This window comes from Conger conger, chromosome 2 (assembly GCF_963514075.1).
Source record: "Conger conger chromosome 2, fConCon1.1, whole genome shotgun sequence".
NCBI lineage: Eukaryota > Metazoa > Chordata > Actinopteri > Anguilliformes > Congridae > Conger > Conger conger.
In genome coordinates this window covers 43,723,134-43,741,923 of record NC_083761.1, presented here as the reverse complement: position 1 = coordinate 43,741,923, position 18,790 = coordinate 43,723,134, and the positions used below count along the sequence as shown (strand labels likewise).

Sequence of the window (18,790 nt, the reverse complement as noted above, 5' to 3'; positions counted from 1 at the left end):
ACCAAATTGCATCACAGATTATGGGTGCATCATTTCAGACTTTAAAATACAATACCTTAGGTGCCGGTTTTCCACCACACTCGCCCCGAAAAGTTACAGGCAACAGAAGCATCAGTCTCCTGTACCACACCTACACTGATGTTACACTCACTCCATGAACTCATTAATAGCAGGTACCATTAGCAAGCTAGCTAATGTCAAACTCTGCCAAAAATGTCAAAAAATAGTAAAAATAGTCATTTGTGGCTGTATTTTACCCAAACAATAGGACATGTCTTTGCAGTAAAAAATACATACTTTAACATCGTTGTTTGAGTGGTGACAGGCGGTTATATCATCATCACAGACAGAACCATCTTTGAGCCTCATGGCCCATCAAGTCCCCCTGCCTTCACGCTCCCGCGGTCTGGCTTTTTTCTCTTCTCAAGCTCTCTGCCTACTCATCTTCCCTCTCACCTACTGTATCTTTCTAGCGACCTCCCCTTGCTCAGCCTCACTGATGTTCTTAGTCATAGCCACCCTTTATTCTAGCTGTACTTCAGATTCTGAAGTTCATCTAAAGTTTTCTACAAAATCACTTTCTGGTCATGGCCCTGGTCTTCTGGGGAAAACAGGGATGCCAAACTGCCTGTTTTCAGTTCTTACAAAAATGGACCCAGGAGTTATGCACATGCCTACTAAGACACTTCCTTCACATTTTCCACTCATAAAAGTCCCATCTTTAGCTTTCATCTCCCCAAGCCTCTGGACTCCGCACCTCTACCTTTAAAGTTTCAGTCTTTTTGGCTCTTAGAGGGACGTGCAGCGTTGTGCCAATGCACCAGAGTCCACATGCACTTGCTGGCTGCATCCTTAATGATGAACAGGCCCCAAGGCGCAGCTCAAAAAATACCGCTTTAGTTTGACTGCAGAGAGTTCCTGTAAAGATCTTTCTAGAATGTCACCATTACACAGGCCTGAAGAATGAGAAGCAGCAGATAAAGCCTGTGAAAGTACTTATTTTGCTTCTCAGAAGGAAAATGTTTGAGCAACTACAGCACAGCAGCTGCCAAATCATCCAAATCTGTTTAAAGGCAGTACTGAACGTGAGATGAGTAAAGAACTGCTTGTGAGAAAAGGACGTGGAGGGGGTGAGACTGGCAGAGAGAAATGGAGGGAGGCCCACCTTGTATTTCTGTCGCAGCTCCTCCGTGTCCTCCTTCTCCACCTCCAGAACCCTGCGCTTCTCAGTGGCATCCTCTGCATAGTCCAACTGCCAAGAGCATAACACACCCAGCTGTCAGAGCTTTCCCCCCTCTCTTACAGCTTATACACACACGCAAGCGCACACTAACCCAACCTCATCTGGACCGCTCGCACACATACACGCAAAATGTCGAAACTCTCAGGCTCACTTGCACATATTCACAAGCTCACTTAATCAGCTCCACAATTATTGGCACCCTTGATAAATACGCACAAGAAATACTGTAATCTGATAATGTTATTGACAAACTTTTCCAACAGTATTGTGATTTATTAATGAGTCCATGGATTCAAACAAAGTCTGTATTTCCCCAAAAAACAGGTTTCACAATTACTGGTACCCCTAGTTTAATACTTTGGGCAACCACCCCTGGCTATAATTTGGGATAAGGTTAGAACACAATTGGAGGGATTTTTTGACCATTCCTCCATGCAGAACTTCATGATTATTGATATCATTGGGACTGCATTTATGGACTATCCTCTTCAGTTCAGACCACAGGTTATCGATGGAATTTAAGTCTGGAGACTGAAATGGTAATTGCAGAAAATGGATGTTGTTTTCACTTCATTTCAGTGTGGGGAGTTTGATGTAAGTTAGGAGCCATCCTCCGACTGGAAATTTCTTCTATGACCAAGTTTCAGTCTCTTAGCAGAGACAACCAAACCTCCTGGTATTTTGTTCCAATTCATTATACCACTGATCTTATATATAGCCCCAATAGAGAAGTAAATCTGATGTACCTCTGAATTACATTTCCAATATACTGCTAAATGCTCTGCTAGCGCATTTCATCATAGGCGGCAACAGGGACAAATTTATATAAGCAAATCCTTAATGATTTAATGTAATTAAATCATTCTGCAACCAGAAAATGACAAGGCTCCATATGATCAGCAAATTATCCATGTGCAGCTTTTCATTAACTGTATATCGAGCAAACGGTCAGATCTTTGTACCAAACGCAATAAAGATGATCCTTGGCTGGCCAGTCTCTTTTTTTCGCTATTGCACCTGACATGGATTACACGTTGTCATCGATTACATAGGCTACCGATTAAAAATAGGATACATTAGTATAATACGTTAAAATCATGCTGGTTAAATCACACGGGTCACAATGATGAATTAATACAGACACCACTGGAGGTCGTATTAAGATGGTCCAATTGAGTTTTAGCCTCTCAGCAATCTAAAAACACAAAGCACGATTTTTTCGAAGTGAAATCAAATAATATTCAGCACATAGCCATGATTTAGGGCCCATGGGGCAGCCTGTAGCGTAGTGGTTAAGGTAAATGACTGGGACACGCAAGGTCGGTGGTTCTAATCCCGGTGTAGCCACAATAAGATCTGCATAGCCGTTGGGCCCTTGAGCAAGGCCCTTAACCCTGCATTGCTCCAGGGGGGGGATTGTCTCCTGCTTAGTCTAATCAACTGTACGTCGCACTGGATAAGAGCATCTGCCAAATGCCAATAATGTAATGTAATGTAATGTAATGTAATGTAATTTAAACCATGAAACATACTTTGAACCCAGAATTCAAAGCTATGTAGTTTGCTTATATTTAGCATTTGCCGCTCTATTTAATATGCTTTTCATAAAAAAAGAGATTAGTTAATAAATAACATTGAAACATGACAATAAATCTATTGAAATAAAAGTATCAAGTTCAAAAGGGCACCAATAATTCAGACAGACCTGACTGTACATGCACATACTCACAAGGACAAACACAGACAAACATTCAGGCTCACTTATGTGGACATACTCAGAAGCACAAACACAGACAAACATTCAGGCTCACTTACATGCACATTCTCACAAGCACAAACACAGATGCTGTGCCAAAAACGGCAATAGGCTGTAGAGTCCAATAAAGTTGCCCCGCCCCACCATTTCTACAAGCACACTTCAAATATATCTGAAGACAACATTCTGGATTGCCAATGCAAAACCGTTCCTGCCCTCGCCCTGGTCTTTCACACCACCATGACAGGGCATTCTCCTTCAGCCCTACAGCCTCATAATCACTTCTTCCCTGTTTTACCACAGAAAAGATCTCACTTTACCTCCATCTCCATGCGTCCCATTCCCATGACATCGTATTTGAGGATGATGGGCACAGGGTCCGTTCGGCCTGGAAGGAGAGGGGGAGAGGGAGGGAGAGAGACGGGGGGTGAGCACATGGTTACAGCCGGCACGAGCCTGCTTTGGCAGTGAGCTGGGGTTAGAGATCTCACCTTGAAGTGCAGAAACCGAAGAGCAGTTAACCAAACACCAACCATTCTCACAGCTTATGGCCACTGGGCAGAACTCAACCCGTTGAAATTTTTTGGGCTCTGTGCTTTTTACTGAGACCGGGGCTCATGTGTACATCGCCATTCTGCTAGTTTCAAAGTGGAACGGATTCAGTAAGTTTGTGTCAAGCCAGATGCCCATTTTGGATTAGTACATTTTTTACATTCTTACATCTGTGTCACTATTAACCAATAAAGCCACAATGAAATGTTATGTTATCATTGAGCAAATAAGACCTGCATAACAAAATAATAATAATACTACTACTACTACTAATAATAATAATACTTGAGGAGTCTTTATTATTCTTAATAAGTGTCAGGCTCGGGAAGCTGAACACATCTGAATAATTTTAGCAACGAAAGCAGAAACGGCACTATAGTTTTTACAGCCGAGGGATTAAAATTTGTTTCAAATTGAACGGATCAATAGCAGGACGCAGGAGGTTTGCTGAGCCAGATGGCCACTTCAGACGGTTCTGTCATAGTCTCCCCCGGCCGGCCTGCAGCGCATCCTGGCCCCCTGTCCTCAATCCCGTGCAGCAGCAGTCTGCACTGCGCCAAATCCCATCACAAACAGGCAAACTTCAGCAAGGGCACGGGATTCACACACTGACAGGGGGCCCCTGGGGGGGCCGGAGGATGTCGGCGCTGACGCAGGGACTGCCGGGCTGGAAGGCAATGCGGTACGGGAAGGAGAAGCTCCGCGGGAGCCGTAGCCGCTGCCGTGCGACTCGCCCGCCGTGCGACTCGCCCGCCGTGCGTTATTAATGACTTCACATCGGAGCTACTGCGGGCCCTCGCAGCGTTCCGCCTTGAATTTACAGAGCGAAGCTACGCCTGACATCTGCTCCGCCCAAGCCTCAGCAACGGACTTAATGAAGGTCGCGGGAAACGCGACGACTCCGGTGCCTCTGCCCTACACCGACTTTGAGGGAGGGTCTGTTTAGTTTCAGGAACCCTCTGAGTGACTCGACTGCTCGCTACAGTGCCCCCCGCTGTCACATGCTGTGCGCATTAGTCAAGCGGTCTTTCTAAAGGAACCGCCACAGAACACTTGAAGTTATTTCTGTGAAAACCCATTATCATTCCAAACATACTGCACGCAAATGTGTAATATAAACAAATAAAACCAAATTTGGCCCGCTAGGGCTACAACTGTAAATGGCGAATTTATAGTTGACGTACACGAGGCACTCTTTACAGCGTTTGACACTCTCAATGTTCCTGAGAACACCCCTAACCTGAACTGAAATGGCTGCTACACTATGAGAGGATGTTCTTTTTAGTGATGTGATAGAAGCTGTGAAAAGAGCTGGGTGAGAAGATAATCACTTCCAAGGGAAACCAAAAAAAACCCATACAACACAATAAATAAAAAAAAACGTCAGATTTATACATATGGTTCAAACCATTCAACCAGCCAAACAAAGCAAGGAGGAAGTAGAGAAGCGCTACAGCGGCTGTGTGATGTCACAGGGCTAGTGATCGCCATGGTGACAGTGCAGGAGGGGTTGGGGGAGGTTGGGATACTTACCTGTATGTCAGGGGGTAGAGGGGGGTTTGGGGGGAGGATAGGGACAGACAGAGAGCCCTCGAACAAACGGCACGTAACTAATGATTTGTGCAATGCTGGTACTGCTGTCGCCACCAGACACGCAATCGGATGAACCAGGTTTGTTTGGTTTGATTTCAGTTTTTTTTTTTTAATGTATAATTTAAGATTGTCAGGTTATACCCTTGGGCAGTAAGCAGTTCACAAAAGCAGAAGTTTCACTAAAGTTTTGTAAAATACAGAAATAGACAAAAGTGTAATAATGCAGTCACTCCATATCACATGGAGGTAAGGTGAGAGTTGTGCTTTTTTGCAGATAGGTGCCCTAGTTACACTGAGTCCTCTTTAAATGGGCTACAAATTAGCCAGAGGTGGAAAGTCCAGGGGTTGGAAAGAAAAAGTTCTACCCTGTGTTTCTTCCACCCATGAACTCAGCCAGCTGATTCCACAAATTTGGTCTACCTCCAGGCTGAAGAATTATGCTACAACTCTGACATTAGCTTATATTAAATGGCTGGGAGGACATCGTCAGGTCCCACATGCAAGTTGAAATAAGAGACCAAACATCAATGAATGACTGGACTTTCATAGCCATCTCTCCACTTAGATATTCTGCCATTTTTTGTATACTTTCAGAGTAGCCAAAGCCCAATGGTATAACAGTGACGTGACTGCTTGTTTCGCAGAAGGGACCGGCAGCACTTTGACCCCTGCAGCACTGTCTGTGAGCCAGGTGTCCCTAAAGGGGGTAAGTACACAAATGTACTCACCCAGAACTACTTAAAGGAATATACTTTTACAAATTACAGTGGCCAGTGGATATACAGTATACATGGTCATTAATCAATTGTAGTACTTGATAAATAAAGTTATACTAAATTTTGCAGGCTTTGGCCCAGCTTGCACATCTTAGCACTAGACTCAACAAAATGGCTGCTTTAATTGAGCCAACACACCTCCTTCCGGTTGCTTCCGTCAGATATGCCAACGATGATGGTAAAATCTAGGATAAGTCGGAAGATGACAGGACTGACTTATACGAGCGACTGAGTCCAGATTCAAGGCTACTAGTCAGAGGTGGGGAAGAGGGGCCAGAATTAAATAGCTGACCCTTTGACCCTAAATCCTTCACAGCTGGTGAGCCTTTTTCACTCCCGGTCTCCTGGTTAACAGGCAGTTTGCCGTGGGGATCAGAGGTGCTGGTTGGCCGGAGACCAGTGCCGCTCTCTGGGTACCCTTCCGTGTTCACACTATGTACGCTACCGCATGCCACAGCTCCTGCCATTAACATGACTGAAAGGGGCCGCAAATCGGACCCGTCACGACGGTCACAATGTCTCAGAATGAATTTACTTTCTCTGCGTTTTTTAAATACACACACAGCGATCCCTTCTCGCAATATCCATTCCAATGACAGGCTCAGACAAAATGCGCACTGAAATAAACTAGATAAAAAAAACTGAAAACAAAATAAAGTAACTAAAATCATGGATGTAATCATACAGAAGAGGTCAAGCGGCAGAATGAGGGCTACGACAGAGAGAGAATTAAAGCCTACTGCACTGGTGCACTGATGACAGAAAAACGACAACGAGGAAACAATTCAAATCAGGGAGAAATGAGGATTACCACTAAGTTTACCATCAGCACAACATGGGCGGGATCATACCACTGCAAAAAAGAAACACCAATTGGTTAAGCATGAACACTGAGGTATTCGGAGAGGGCGGGCAGAGGGGGAGATGGCATGCCCCCCTCCATTCTGCTCCACCTCCGACACTGATCTGGGCCAGGGCCTATCGCCCTTCCTGCCCAAACTCTAGGAGGGTGAGTTCAGACAGTCTGTTTCCGCAGCGGTGGGTTTTAGTCCCATTTTTACACCACCACCATCATCATCATGGACCCCCCCCCCACCCATCCGCCCATCCACCATCAACAGTAAACGAGGTAACAGAGCAGAGTTCACACTTCAGCTTATCTTATTTCAACATTCAAACTGACAACGGGGTCACATGGAGGGACTTGGAGGGGAAAATGCACATTCAAAGCCGTCGTTCCAGGGTTAAATGACAGGCACGAAAGTGTTAAAGGCACGAAAGTGTTAAACCCCCGCCCACCGCAACAGTGACTGGACCTAGGAAGTGATTTGAAACAGTGGGCATTCCACTGAAACGTATAATATCACTGTGCACTGGGACACTGTGCAGTAGGAGATGCCAACTTGCAGGTGAGACGTTAAATAAAGCGAGGTCCTCACTCACTGTGGTCATTAAAATTCCCATGACACTCTTCACAAACAGTAGAGGTTTCGCCGGCATCCTGGCTAAATTCCTAACCCTCTTTCAACCTGCCACCTAATCATCCCCTGATTCAATTGGCAAAAACTCTCCCTCTCCACCTCAGCTGGTGTGCGGTGAGTGTTCTGGCACACAATAACAGCCATGCATCACCCAGGAAAGTGCTACAAACTGGTAGTGGTCGAGGTGAGTTTGAAATTAAAATTAAACTCTCACCCCCCTTTATCAATGCCTCAGTCTCTGTGCGGCAATAAAGTTGAGGTGCATCAGTGCCCACATACAAATTAAATGGTGTTGACCTAAATGTGCATCCTGCCCAGATTCGATATTGTGATGAGCACTCAGTAGCATTCAGGAACAGTCCCTTCATTAACAGATCTGACAGTGCTACTGCTGCTAAGAGGTAAACACCATTATTTTAGCTACATTTCTTGATAACGTGTGAATGACAACAAACACTGTTGTTCTGTCCCAATATTTACGGCGATCTGATCTAATCTAAGAGATAACCATTGTTGGGGTATACAGCCAGTTAGCTCATTTAGCCAGGGTAATAGGTGGAAACAAAAACCCGCAGAAAGGGTCCTCCAGGGCCAAAATAGCCCATCAATGCTATAAACAGTCGCTGCTGCAGCTCGTTATCAAATCAAATATTTCCATAACAGACCAGAGTAAACTACATTACCATTTTGGATTCAAATACTTTTCTGGACAGGGCAAGTCTGGACAAAGTCAAATACTTTTTTACTCTTTACTGAGCTTGTCTGGTGTATTGGAACCTATGAATTACTCTCAAAAAGTGCAAACCCCACGTTCTGGTCCTCTTGGTTGTCTCAATTGCACCAGGCAAGATAAATGGAGCACAGAAAAGTATTTGAATCCCAAACAATTACTTATTTGGCCAAGGTCATTTCCAGAACCACCGAGACGCATGGCACAGAAGCCTACAGCACAGGCCAGAATGCAGACCAGGGGTCAGGGTGAAAGGGACACCGGTCTTAGGAATCTCAGGATAGCAGGAAGGTGTTATGAAGGTGTAGTTCAGCAAGCACTTCCAATCCAAATGCCCTTCCCGGGTTCAGCTCTATTAGCTCTACGCTCGCCATTATTGCCAACGAAATGAAGTGACAGTTCAGGTCTGGTCATTTGGAAAGAGACAGAGCAATATTGTTCCTCTTTTTCCATTTAGAAAGAAATTAATTAGAATAGGAGAATCGAGTCGAAGGTGGCTGATACCCACTACAAGACATTCTACTGAGTCACTAAAAAAGGAAAATTCCCACAAAGATCTCCATTGGCCATGGAGGCAGTCCGTAATTACTCATCCAGAGAAATACTCCAACTGAAAGATACCACTGCAGACACAGTACTGTAGACAGGAAGTGAAGAGAGATAGCTTAATTACAGATACGTTGCATAAGGGACTGAACTGTTGCATAATTACCTCCTGCAAGAACACTGTTGAGCCTTCTGATGTGTGGTAAAACCAATTTTCAATTTAGCACATATCAATTCACAGACATTATTGCTAGAGCAAAATGCTATTTACAATGCAGTCTTAACAAAACACAAATAATGATACAATGAAAATATTGGTAAGTGACTAGAGGATTTCCATGCCATGCTGCAGTTCCTCCTCCAGGCTTTGGGTGGCACTGTGAGGCCATGGGTCTGATCTGAGGAGCACAAGGCCATATATGTCCTTGAAGAGCAGAGGAAAACTTTTCCCCCTCAGGTCTCACAGCTTCAACATGAACTCTCTCTGCCCTAGCATGCATGATGGCCTCTATTCCCCCCGCCTTGGAAAGGGAAAGCTTTCACATTTCCAATTGCAGATATCTGACATTTAAAGCCTTTTCTAGCAGCGGGGAAATGATCCCAATTTAGAGTTCGCACATGAGGGACACTGCGCAAGCAGGTGGCGAGACCAGTTTTTCCACTTTCCAAGAATGGGTAAAAAAAAAAATAAAAAAAAATAAAAAAAAACCCCAGTTCATTATTACACCAGTCTGACCTGCTTGTTGGGGTATGTGTATGGCATAGGTGTAGTAACATGGCATGGGAACTGGGATGGTAACTTAAAGGTTTCAAGTTCAATCCCTAGATAGGACACTGCCCTTGTACTCTTGTACAAGGTACTTAACATTAAGGGCCAGATTTTCAGGCGCACATATGACGCATTCTGACCAGGAAACATGCGTCTTATGTATGAAACTGGCACACGGGGCCTGAACCGCAGTATGCATGTGTTCTAGATGAGTCATCGCAAGCAGCGCTTCTCTCCTTAATTCATATGCATTTAAGGGTGGATCACGCATCAAAGGCTGGAGTGTGGCTGATTATATATTCCGTTGAATTTACTTAAGTTCATGCAATTCGCAAGGGTCGATTTGTGCTCAATTTGCCCGCCTCTAAATAGCAGGCATAAACCGAGGCGCAAGCAAGACAGAGACACAGGCTCTGAATCTTGAATAACTTCAACTTCGCAATAAAAATCACACTATTTCAACTCCAGGAAATCAAGTGGATTATTAATATCAAATATTAATTGATGATTGCAGCCAAGTAATAATTAAGGCTGGGTTTTTGTCACAGAAAATAATTTATGAAATTAAGCAATATCTCGTGCAAAGCTGTGGGAAATAACAAGCCTGTTACAGGCTCTTAACAGTGTCTGCTAAGAGCCTGTAATGGACTGTGTGTGGGTGACTGACAGCATGAAAGAGTGAAAATGGTGGCAGTGACCCCTGAGCTGGGAGAGGCTATGGCCATGCAACCCAGACTCCTCTACAAGGCTTTGAGTGATGGCACACACCAGAGAGAGGGGGCTGTAGTGGGAGTGGCTAGTGAAGACTGAGGTCATTTGAATGCAATTGCTCTGCAGTGCAAATTATTGAGGGGACACATCCTGATCCATCCGTACAGACACAGACACAGACACAGACACAGACACAGACACAGACACAGACACAGACACAGACACAGACACAGACACACGGTACGGGGCTGGGACTTAATGAATCGTCTCTTGCTCTGAGGGGTTGTAGTGAAGGAGTACTGCAGACACTGCATTTCCCACAATCCCTGTGCAATAGGTGGTGCATGATTGATTGCTTGTTTACTCTGCTGCGTGAGAATAGGATCATGGGAGGATGAGAAGGAGAGACTCGTTGGGGGGACATAGCATGCATAATTGAAGCCATTAGATTTTCATAAGGTAAATGGAGAAGGTGGGGTTTGCATCAGGAATTTAAACAGGAAAAATGAGCTGAGGGTGTTAATGACTCGCTCGCCCTTGCTCCAAGACAGGAATACAAATTACTCTCAGCTTGTTCTGTCCATCTCCATCAAACCGCAATCTCGCTCCGGGAGAAGGGGGGTGGTTCGCCAATTGCACAGATTTATATTTAATGCATAACGGTTGGAGTCTCTATAAGCAAACCTTGATATTTCAATAACAAAAAGATCTATTGTTTTAGCAGAAACTCATTTCATCAGGTCAGCATATAAATTCCATTACTGAAGGCTGACAGGGAACATGAAAAATCCCCCTTCTTTCAGGGGAATCTGCCAGCTCAAAAGAATCTGTGCTGATAGTTGACCTGGAGATGACTACAATCCAACTTGATCTGGCCTTGTAGGGGGAATGGATTTAACAGAAGAGAAGGGGGAGGGACAGTCTTCCAAATGAAAACAGACCACTGATAATATCTTCCATTTGTTCCCACGCAAATTCCTGGTGGGTGGTGGTCTCTTCACAGAATCTGTCTGCTGTAAATAACAATAGCGCCCATGGACGGGCTGGCAGCATTTCCAAAGCTGCCGAACTTCACACAAGCAGTGAACTATACCCCACACAAGCATCGTGAACTATTCCCCACACAAGCATCGTGAACTATACCCCACACAAGCATCGTGAACTATTCCCCACACAAGCATAGTGAACCATTCCCCACACAAGCATCGTGAACCATTCCCCACACAAGCATCGTGAACTATACCCCACACAAGCATCGTGAACTATTCCCCACACATGCATCGTGAACTATTCCCCACACAAGCATCGTGAACTATTCCCCACACAAGCATCGTGAACCATTCCCCACACAAGCATAGTGAACTATTCCGCACACAAGCATAGTGAACCATTCCCCACACAAGCATAGTGAACCATTCCCCACACAAGCATCATGAACTATTCCCCACACAAGCATCGTGAACCATTCCCCACACAAGCATAGTGAACTATTCCGCACACAAGCATAGTGAACCATTCCCCACACAAGCATAGTGAACCATTCCCCACACAAGCATCATGAACTATTCCCCACACAAGCATCGTGAACTATTCCCCACACAAGCATCGTGAACTATACCCCACACAAGCATCGTGAACTATTCCCCACACAAGCATCGTGAACTATTCCCCACACAAGCATCGTGAACTATTCCCCACCCAAGCATAGTGAACTATTCCCCACACAAGCATCGTGAACTATTCCCCACACAAGCATAGTGAACTATTCCCCACACAAGCATCGTGAACTATTCCCCACACAAGCATGCCACAGCTAGTGCATCACACCTAACTTACAGGACATTGCTGGGTCCCAAGCATTATGGTGCCCTGAAATATCCAGTGAGCAGCAGTTCTACGGATACTCCAATACTCCGTAGAACTCCAATAACCACTCTGTACAACAGTGGTGAGCAGAAAAGCACCTCAGAATGCACAACATGTCAGGCGGATGAACAACAACAGCAGAAGACCATGTCGAGCTCCACTTCTGTCAGCCAAGAACAGAAAGCTGAGGCTGCAGTGGGCATGGGCTCACCAAAACAGGACAGTTGATGAAATGTAGCCTGGTCTGATGAATCTCAATTTCTGCTGAGGCATACAGATGGTCGGGTCAGAATTTGGCCCAAACAGCATGAATCCATGGCTGGTGGCGGTGGTGTAATGGGTCTGGGGAGTGTTTTCTTGGCACATTCTGGGCCTGTTAATACCCATCAATTATCGCTTGAATGCCACAGCCTATTTGAGTATTGTTGCTGACCATGTACATCCTTTCATGGCCACAATGTACCCATCTTCTAATGGATACTTCCAGCATGATAATGCACCATGTCACAAAGCAAAAGTTGTCTGAAACTGGTTTCATGAACATGACAATGAGCTCAATGTTCTACAGTGTCCTTCCCAGTCACCGGATCTGAATCCAATAGAACACCTTTGGGATGTGGTAGAACGGGAGATTCACAGCACGAATGTGCAGCTGCCAAATCTGCAGAAATTGCGTGATGCAATCATGTCAACATGAAACAGAATCATGAAGAAATTGTGCAATCGACAAAGAATTGAGGTTGTTTTCAGAGCAAAGGGAGGCCCAACCCAGTATTAGTATAGTGCTCCTAATAAGTGTGCAGTGAATGTATATGCCCCTGCAATGGGCTGTGATTCACAAATGATTGAGTTTACACTGATAGGCTAGCTTCACTAGCCGCATTGTTAGCTAGCTAACTTGTCAAGGCAGTCTAGTTGCAAGCCAACGTTAGCGAACATGGCTGGCTTGTTCCCCTCCTCTCATACTTCATCTTGTGGTGGGTTTTAACAGCCAATCCATCTCACAGAGCTCTTAATGCTTTTTAATGCTGAATTTGTGAAATTGTTACAAATTTGTTTTATTGTTATTATTATTATTATATTATTTTTACGAGAAAAGACTTTGCATGAATCTAAGCACTGCTTATAGTTGATACAGATATTGATGCCAACCACCCATATACTGATATGCTACTACCATTTTGACAAAGCCAAAATGTTATTTTGTAAATTGCCACCATCTATTTTAGATTTTAGCCATTGGGGACAAAAAATGCCCCCTTAAAAAAATGTTTTTTAAATAATAAAATCCCCATGTTTGAATACACCACAGCTAACTAGTTCCATATCCCATACCAAAGTACATCACATGCAACCATTTCTCACACCTGGGCTGGGAAAAAGTTGACTATTAATCGAGCTGCAACTACCCTCCTCAGACTGGCATTCAGCCTCATCTACATCCAACAAGAGATTTAAACAATTAGGGCCTTGTAAATGATCCCCCTCAGCTCACTGCAGATGTAAATGATTCCCCTCAGCTCACTGCAGATGTAAATGATTCCCCTCAGCTAACTGCAGATGTAAATGATTCCCCTCAGCTCACTGCAGATGTAAATGATTCCCCTCAGCTCACTGCAGATGTAAATGATTCCCCTCAGCTCACTGCAGATGTAAATGATTCCCCTCAGCTCACTGCAGATGTAAATGATCCCCCTCAGCTCACTAGAGATGCAATGCAGTGGCCGTTCTGAGACAGTAAGAGCAGCCCCCCAAAGCCAACCCACAGGAGTTTCACTTCTTACTGCACAGGCCACAGGAATCTACTGCTGGTTACAAACTGCTGCAAACTGTGGCCGTCTACAGGAACTACACAAGTGGGTCAAAGATACACTAAGCAGACAACATGTCCCAGGGCTCCCAGCCTGTATAGAGCGGTGCCATAGCCATAGCTAACCTAGCTGCCCCAGACCATTAAAACAGGTAGATGGCAGTGGACACTCACGTTAGGGCAGGACCTTGAAAGCAAATGGATGCACTCCTTCACAAACTGAATTGCATTGAGTTTTTGAAGTCATTCCACGAGGAGTAACTTCAAACAAGCATTACTATGTCTGTAGCAATAACAAAAGGGGGCGATAAGCTGGACAGAAACCCAAATGAGTTCATTCAGGATTGTTCCGGATTTTACCGGCTTAATATACCTTTCATCGTGCTGCAAACAATGCTGAGCCGAGGGTTAGTGGTGGGGGAGGGGTCGGTCAGCGCTCTACATACGCTGTTGTGTTGGGAACTCTGCTCGGTAGCAGCAGAATACAGCCCTCAGGGGATTGGCTCGGCTATTCTCAAAGCAGGAATGGTGGAAGTGCAGGAGGGCAGCTATCCAGCCAGAGAGTACAGGGTGTACACCACCAACTGGCCCCCATTGTGAAATACCAGCCTGGCTGATGTGCTATAGGACCTCCCCTATGACAAAGGGCATGTTGATAAAACCAGGAGCGCTGTGGAAAAACCTCTCGAAACCTCAGCATCTGTCGATGTACAAGCTCTGCACACTAATGCTCAGATGCAACATGAAAGATGAGGAATTTCTTTAGATAACAGCTAACTAAATTGAGGTTTAGCCATCTTGTATTTAGGGGAAAAGCTTGAAACATCAGTATTGAACATGGGCGTAATCCTGGAAAATACTCCAGCCGCAATCATACTCTTCTGTGAAATACTAGTGTGTGGGCACAGTGATAATAACATCAGGACAAGCACATGATGGATGATTTGAGATAGCTTTAATCTGATGCTTCCGTTTCTGAGAAATGGGGTAGATGCATAGGGAGCATTTAACTGGCAATCCTCTCCCTCCAGACCCACCATCTTGAAATCAATCCACTGATCATCCATTAGTGTGAGCGAGGCAGGCCATTCTTAAAATGGCAGAACAAGCAGCTAAAGCAGTTTATTCTTAATTGGACCGTAATTACAGCTAAAAACAGACAGAGGATATGCACTCAATAAAATGCAGGGTGGCACCATGAAATAATAATGACCAGGAAAAGCCGGGCCGCAGGCATTTGCGTTCAACATGACCGAGTGTGTTGTAAACCCAACACGGTAAGCTGGGTTTGGTTTCAGGAACACCGATTCTTCAATAACAAGTTCCAGTTTCAATTAGACCCAAGTTTCAAATTATAATGGTAAGGCAACACTGAATTTTGGCCGAATCAAAACAAATTCATAGACTTATTTTCCATTCTGGATGGAAACTGCTTGCAAAACTGCACTCATGCCTCAATGCCCAGTTCATTAGTGACTCACTAATGAAAGAGACGGAAAGAAAAATAAGAATAACAAAGCGGATAACACAGCGAGGCTGCAGCTGGTGACTGCCCCAGGGAACCAGTGTAAAAATAACCCAGCGAACACACTGCAGATCACAGCACCCAGTGTGCCGACAAAATATTGACCATGTGAAATTATAGCACAATTAGCCTCTGTACACTTACACAACTGTGCAGAAAATGAATCCTTCTGGTCACAATTATAGCATACATTATAACAGCCATTAAAACATGATGCAGGAATAAATAAACATTAAAAACATTTTCAGATGCTTCCCTGGGACACCTACAGGTCACAGTCATGCCCAAGTCTTCCCAAAATGTCTTCCAATGTGTTTGGGGGAGAGTGGCATGAAGTAAAGCTTTTAGGGAAATGGGGGGTGGAAGTGCCCTGTTGGCATGTCAGCATGTTTGCTGCCTCGGGTCCTGAAAAACTTGCCATTATAGAAGGAACCATGAATTCTGCTCTGTACCAGACATTTCTTAAGGAGAATTTCTGTGTCCTCTAGAGTAGCAGTAGTGCCAGTTGGCATAAGCAGCACGAATGCTTCCACAGTCATAAGTCAAGCGTTACAATTCGATAACATAATCCTCCGGAAAATCAACTACGGAGAATAAAGACAGCAGTGATTACTTTTCATGAGAGAAATCAAATAATCTACTTAATACAATGAATCAAATGAGAACATCACGGCAAAAAAATAATTTTGATTTTCGTCATCAGGGGCAATTTCCTTCAAATCTTCAGACTTAATTTGCCAGAACTGGTATGGGGAACAGAACACTGGATCCAGTCCCCAATTTAATTAGCCCAATTGACAGTAATTGTGCAAAAGGGGGAACCGGTAGAAGCTATAGCCACACAGTTTGCATGTAGCTTGGGACGAGGGACTGGAGGCTGGGGAGTGGAAGCAGGGAAGACTGGGCTCCCTTTCCTCCTCACACTGCAGAGGCGTGAGGCCGGGCGAGCAGAGGGAGCCTGAGGGAACGGCTGGAGACAGCCTGCTCAGTCAGCAAAATTTGGGTAAGAGACAGAGTCAAATGCCTCTGAAGGAGAGATAAGAGGACACTTCCATGGTCCCGGTCGGCCATTACCCAGCTAACACAATACGTTCTCTGAAATTTCTGCCATGTTGTGCCAATGTTATAACAAAACATTCCAGTAACAATGTGTGAACATTTTCTGTTAGCTGGGTACCTCCACCCATCCTGTTGCATAGGTTTGCCTACTCCTTTACCGGCCCCACTGTCCTTCTATTCTGACTGAGGATGCAATGCTGAGGAGTACCAAGAAACATGCATGCTAAGGCAGGTAGATGTTTTTGGTGGACTGCTCACAATTCTTGTTGCTAAAAATATTTTTAGGCATTGACAACCATCAATCTTACTGTATATGACAGTATACTGTGAAACCAGTATACCACTGTATCCATTATTCAGACTACTGCCTTCTAAAGCAGCAAAAATCTCTCCTCAGCAAAAGATTATCAAGCGTTACACATCCTAGAGTACCGTAGGGCAACCATATATTGATCTTTTTTCTTACATCTACAGAATTGTTGGCAAAGGAGAGATATTAATGTGTGCGTGGCACAGCAGGTTTAATCTTCTTTTTAAAAGTGGAAGTTGAGGCCAGAGTGCATGACCTTCGCTTGAAACAGCGGTGAATTCTATCGCAGTGAAAGGGCGTGCTGACAGAATACCGATAGCTTCCATTTCTAATCATGCGGGAAACAACAATGGCTTCTCACCGCAGCCTGATTTATACTTCCACGTCGAATCTACGCAGAGCCTATGGCGTAGCCCAACGCATGGCCTAACACAGAGGCTACGACGCGTAGTTACATTTCTGGAGAGGTGCACGTCAGGCTACGCTGTAGGCTGCGGCTACGCGTAGGCTCTGTGTAGATTCGAAGCAGAAGTATAAATCAGGCTTTAGAGCAGAAAGCCTCAGCCTTAGGGCAGAAAACTGCAGAAGTGAGGGGCTAGTAGAGGAAAAAACTGAAATCATATTTCAGTGGTGCAAGCAGCTATGACAGCCTGGGACCTTTTCATACTATGCGTTTTGTGAGTTTCAGACTTATTTCAAATGCATTCTTTTACAGGGCCGACTAAAAACAAATAAGGAAACAGGCCCAAATGGTATATTCCCAACTCAAATAGTTAAATGAGATAATTTTTAAACCACTGGCAAGTATTTTTAGACAGTCTTTAGAGAAATAGTGGATGACTGGAAACAAAGTAGTATAATACCAATGTATAAGAAAGGGGACCAAACTAATTCAGGAAACTACAGGCCCAGTCAAACTTGCATCACGTGTAAAATACTGGAATCTATCATTAGAGACAGACTGGAATTATTTATTGAAAATAATTACATTCTAAGGGACAGCCAACATGGCTTTCTTAAGGGTAAATCATGCCTGAAAAACCTTTGACATTCTTTGAGGAAGTTACCAAGTGTTTTGATGATAGCAGGGCTTATATTTTGATTTACAAAATGCATTTGATGAAGTATCGCATGATAAACACATTATCAAAATAAGTATGGTAGTATTTGCAGGAGCCATTTTGAGTGGGTTTGGAACTGGCTATGGGATAGTAGGCGGGACGTTATCTCAGCAGGTTATTGTGGGAAGTGGAGTCCCACAGGGTTTGGCGCTAGGGCCACTGCTCTTCCTCATTTATATAAATGACCTTGACGGAGACATTGGAAGTACTTTACTTCAATTTGCAGATGGTACAAAACTAGGAGGTTTAGCTAACAGTTTGGAATCCACTAAAGTAATCCAGGAAGATTTAAACAGAATCCAGAACTGGGCGGAAACCTGGCAAATTAAATTCCATATAACTAACCGTAAAGTTCAACATGTGGGAAATGAAAACGTAAGGCAGGATTACGTTTTGGGTGGTACAAAATTGTAAGGTGCACAAGTTGAAAACGAATAGTTGATCAAAGCCTTTCAGGTTCTAGTCAATGTGTGATAGCAGTAAAAAAGGCCAAAAGGACACTAGGATACATAGCCAAGAGTATTGAGTATAAATCTAAGGAATCCATACTTGGAGTACTGTGTGCAGTTCTGGGGACTGCACTATAAGAAAGATATAGAGGCGCTGCAAAAGGTTCAGAGAAGGGCAACCAGATTGGTTCCATGTATAAATGATAAAAAGTTATGAGGATAGACTTTAAATGCTTAATCTCTTTACGCTCAGTAAAAGGAGACTTAGGAGGATTTGATTGAGGCTTTAAATTAATTAAAGGGATTAACAAAGTGAACTATAGGCGATTCTTCATGGTGAGTTTGGTTAGGAGAACAAGAGGGCACAAATAGAAATTGGCAAAGGATAAATTCCACACAGATATTAGGAAGTATTTTTTAATTGGTCATTCAGAGGAATAGCTTGCCAGGATACAACTGAGCTTTCAGACAAACTAAGCTGTGCTTTCATTTT

At 44.1% G+C, this 18,790-nt stretch overlaps 1 protein-coding gene across 5 annotated transcripts in view; it reads right to left on the bottom strand.

The window, feature by feature from the left end:
* The window catches only part of gpatch8 (G patch domain containing 8), a 58,148-nt gene that overhangs the window by 9,732 nt on the left and 29,626 nt on the right, over positions 1-18,790 (bottom strand). For 4 of the 5 annotated variants that reach the window (XM_061225986.1, XM_061225995.1, XM_061226022.1 and 1 more), the window contains 2 exons: positions 3,320-3,387; positions 1,166-1,252 (listed from right to left, as the gene is read on the bottom strand). In XM_061225986.1, coding sequence (XP_061081970.1) covers positions 1,166-1,252; positions 3,320-3,387 — 155 coding nt within the window. Of the gene's footprint in view, positions 1-1,165; positions 1,253-3,319; positions 3,388-6,731; positions 6,774-18,790 lie in introns of all 5 variants that reach the window. The other variant, XM_061226012.1, reaches the window with a different exon arrangement.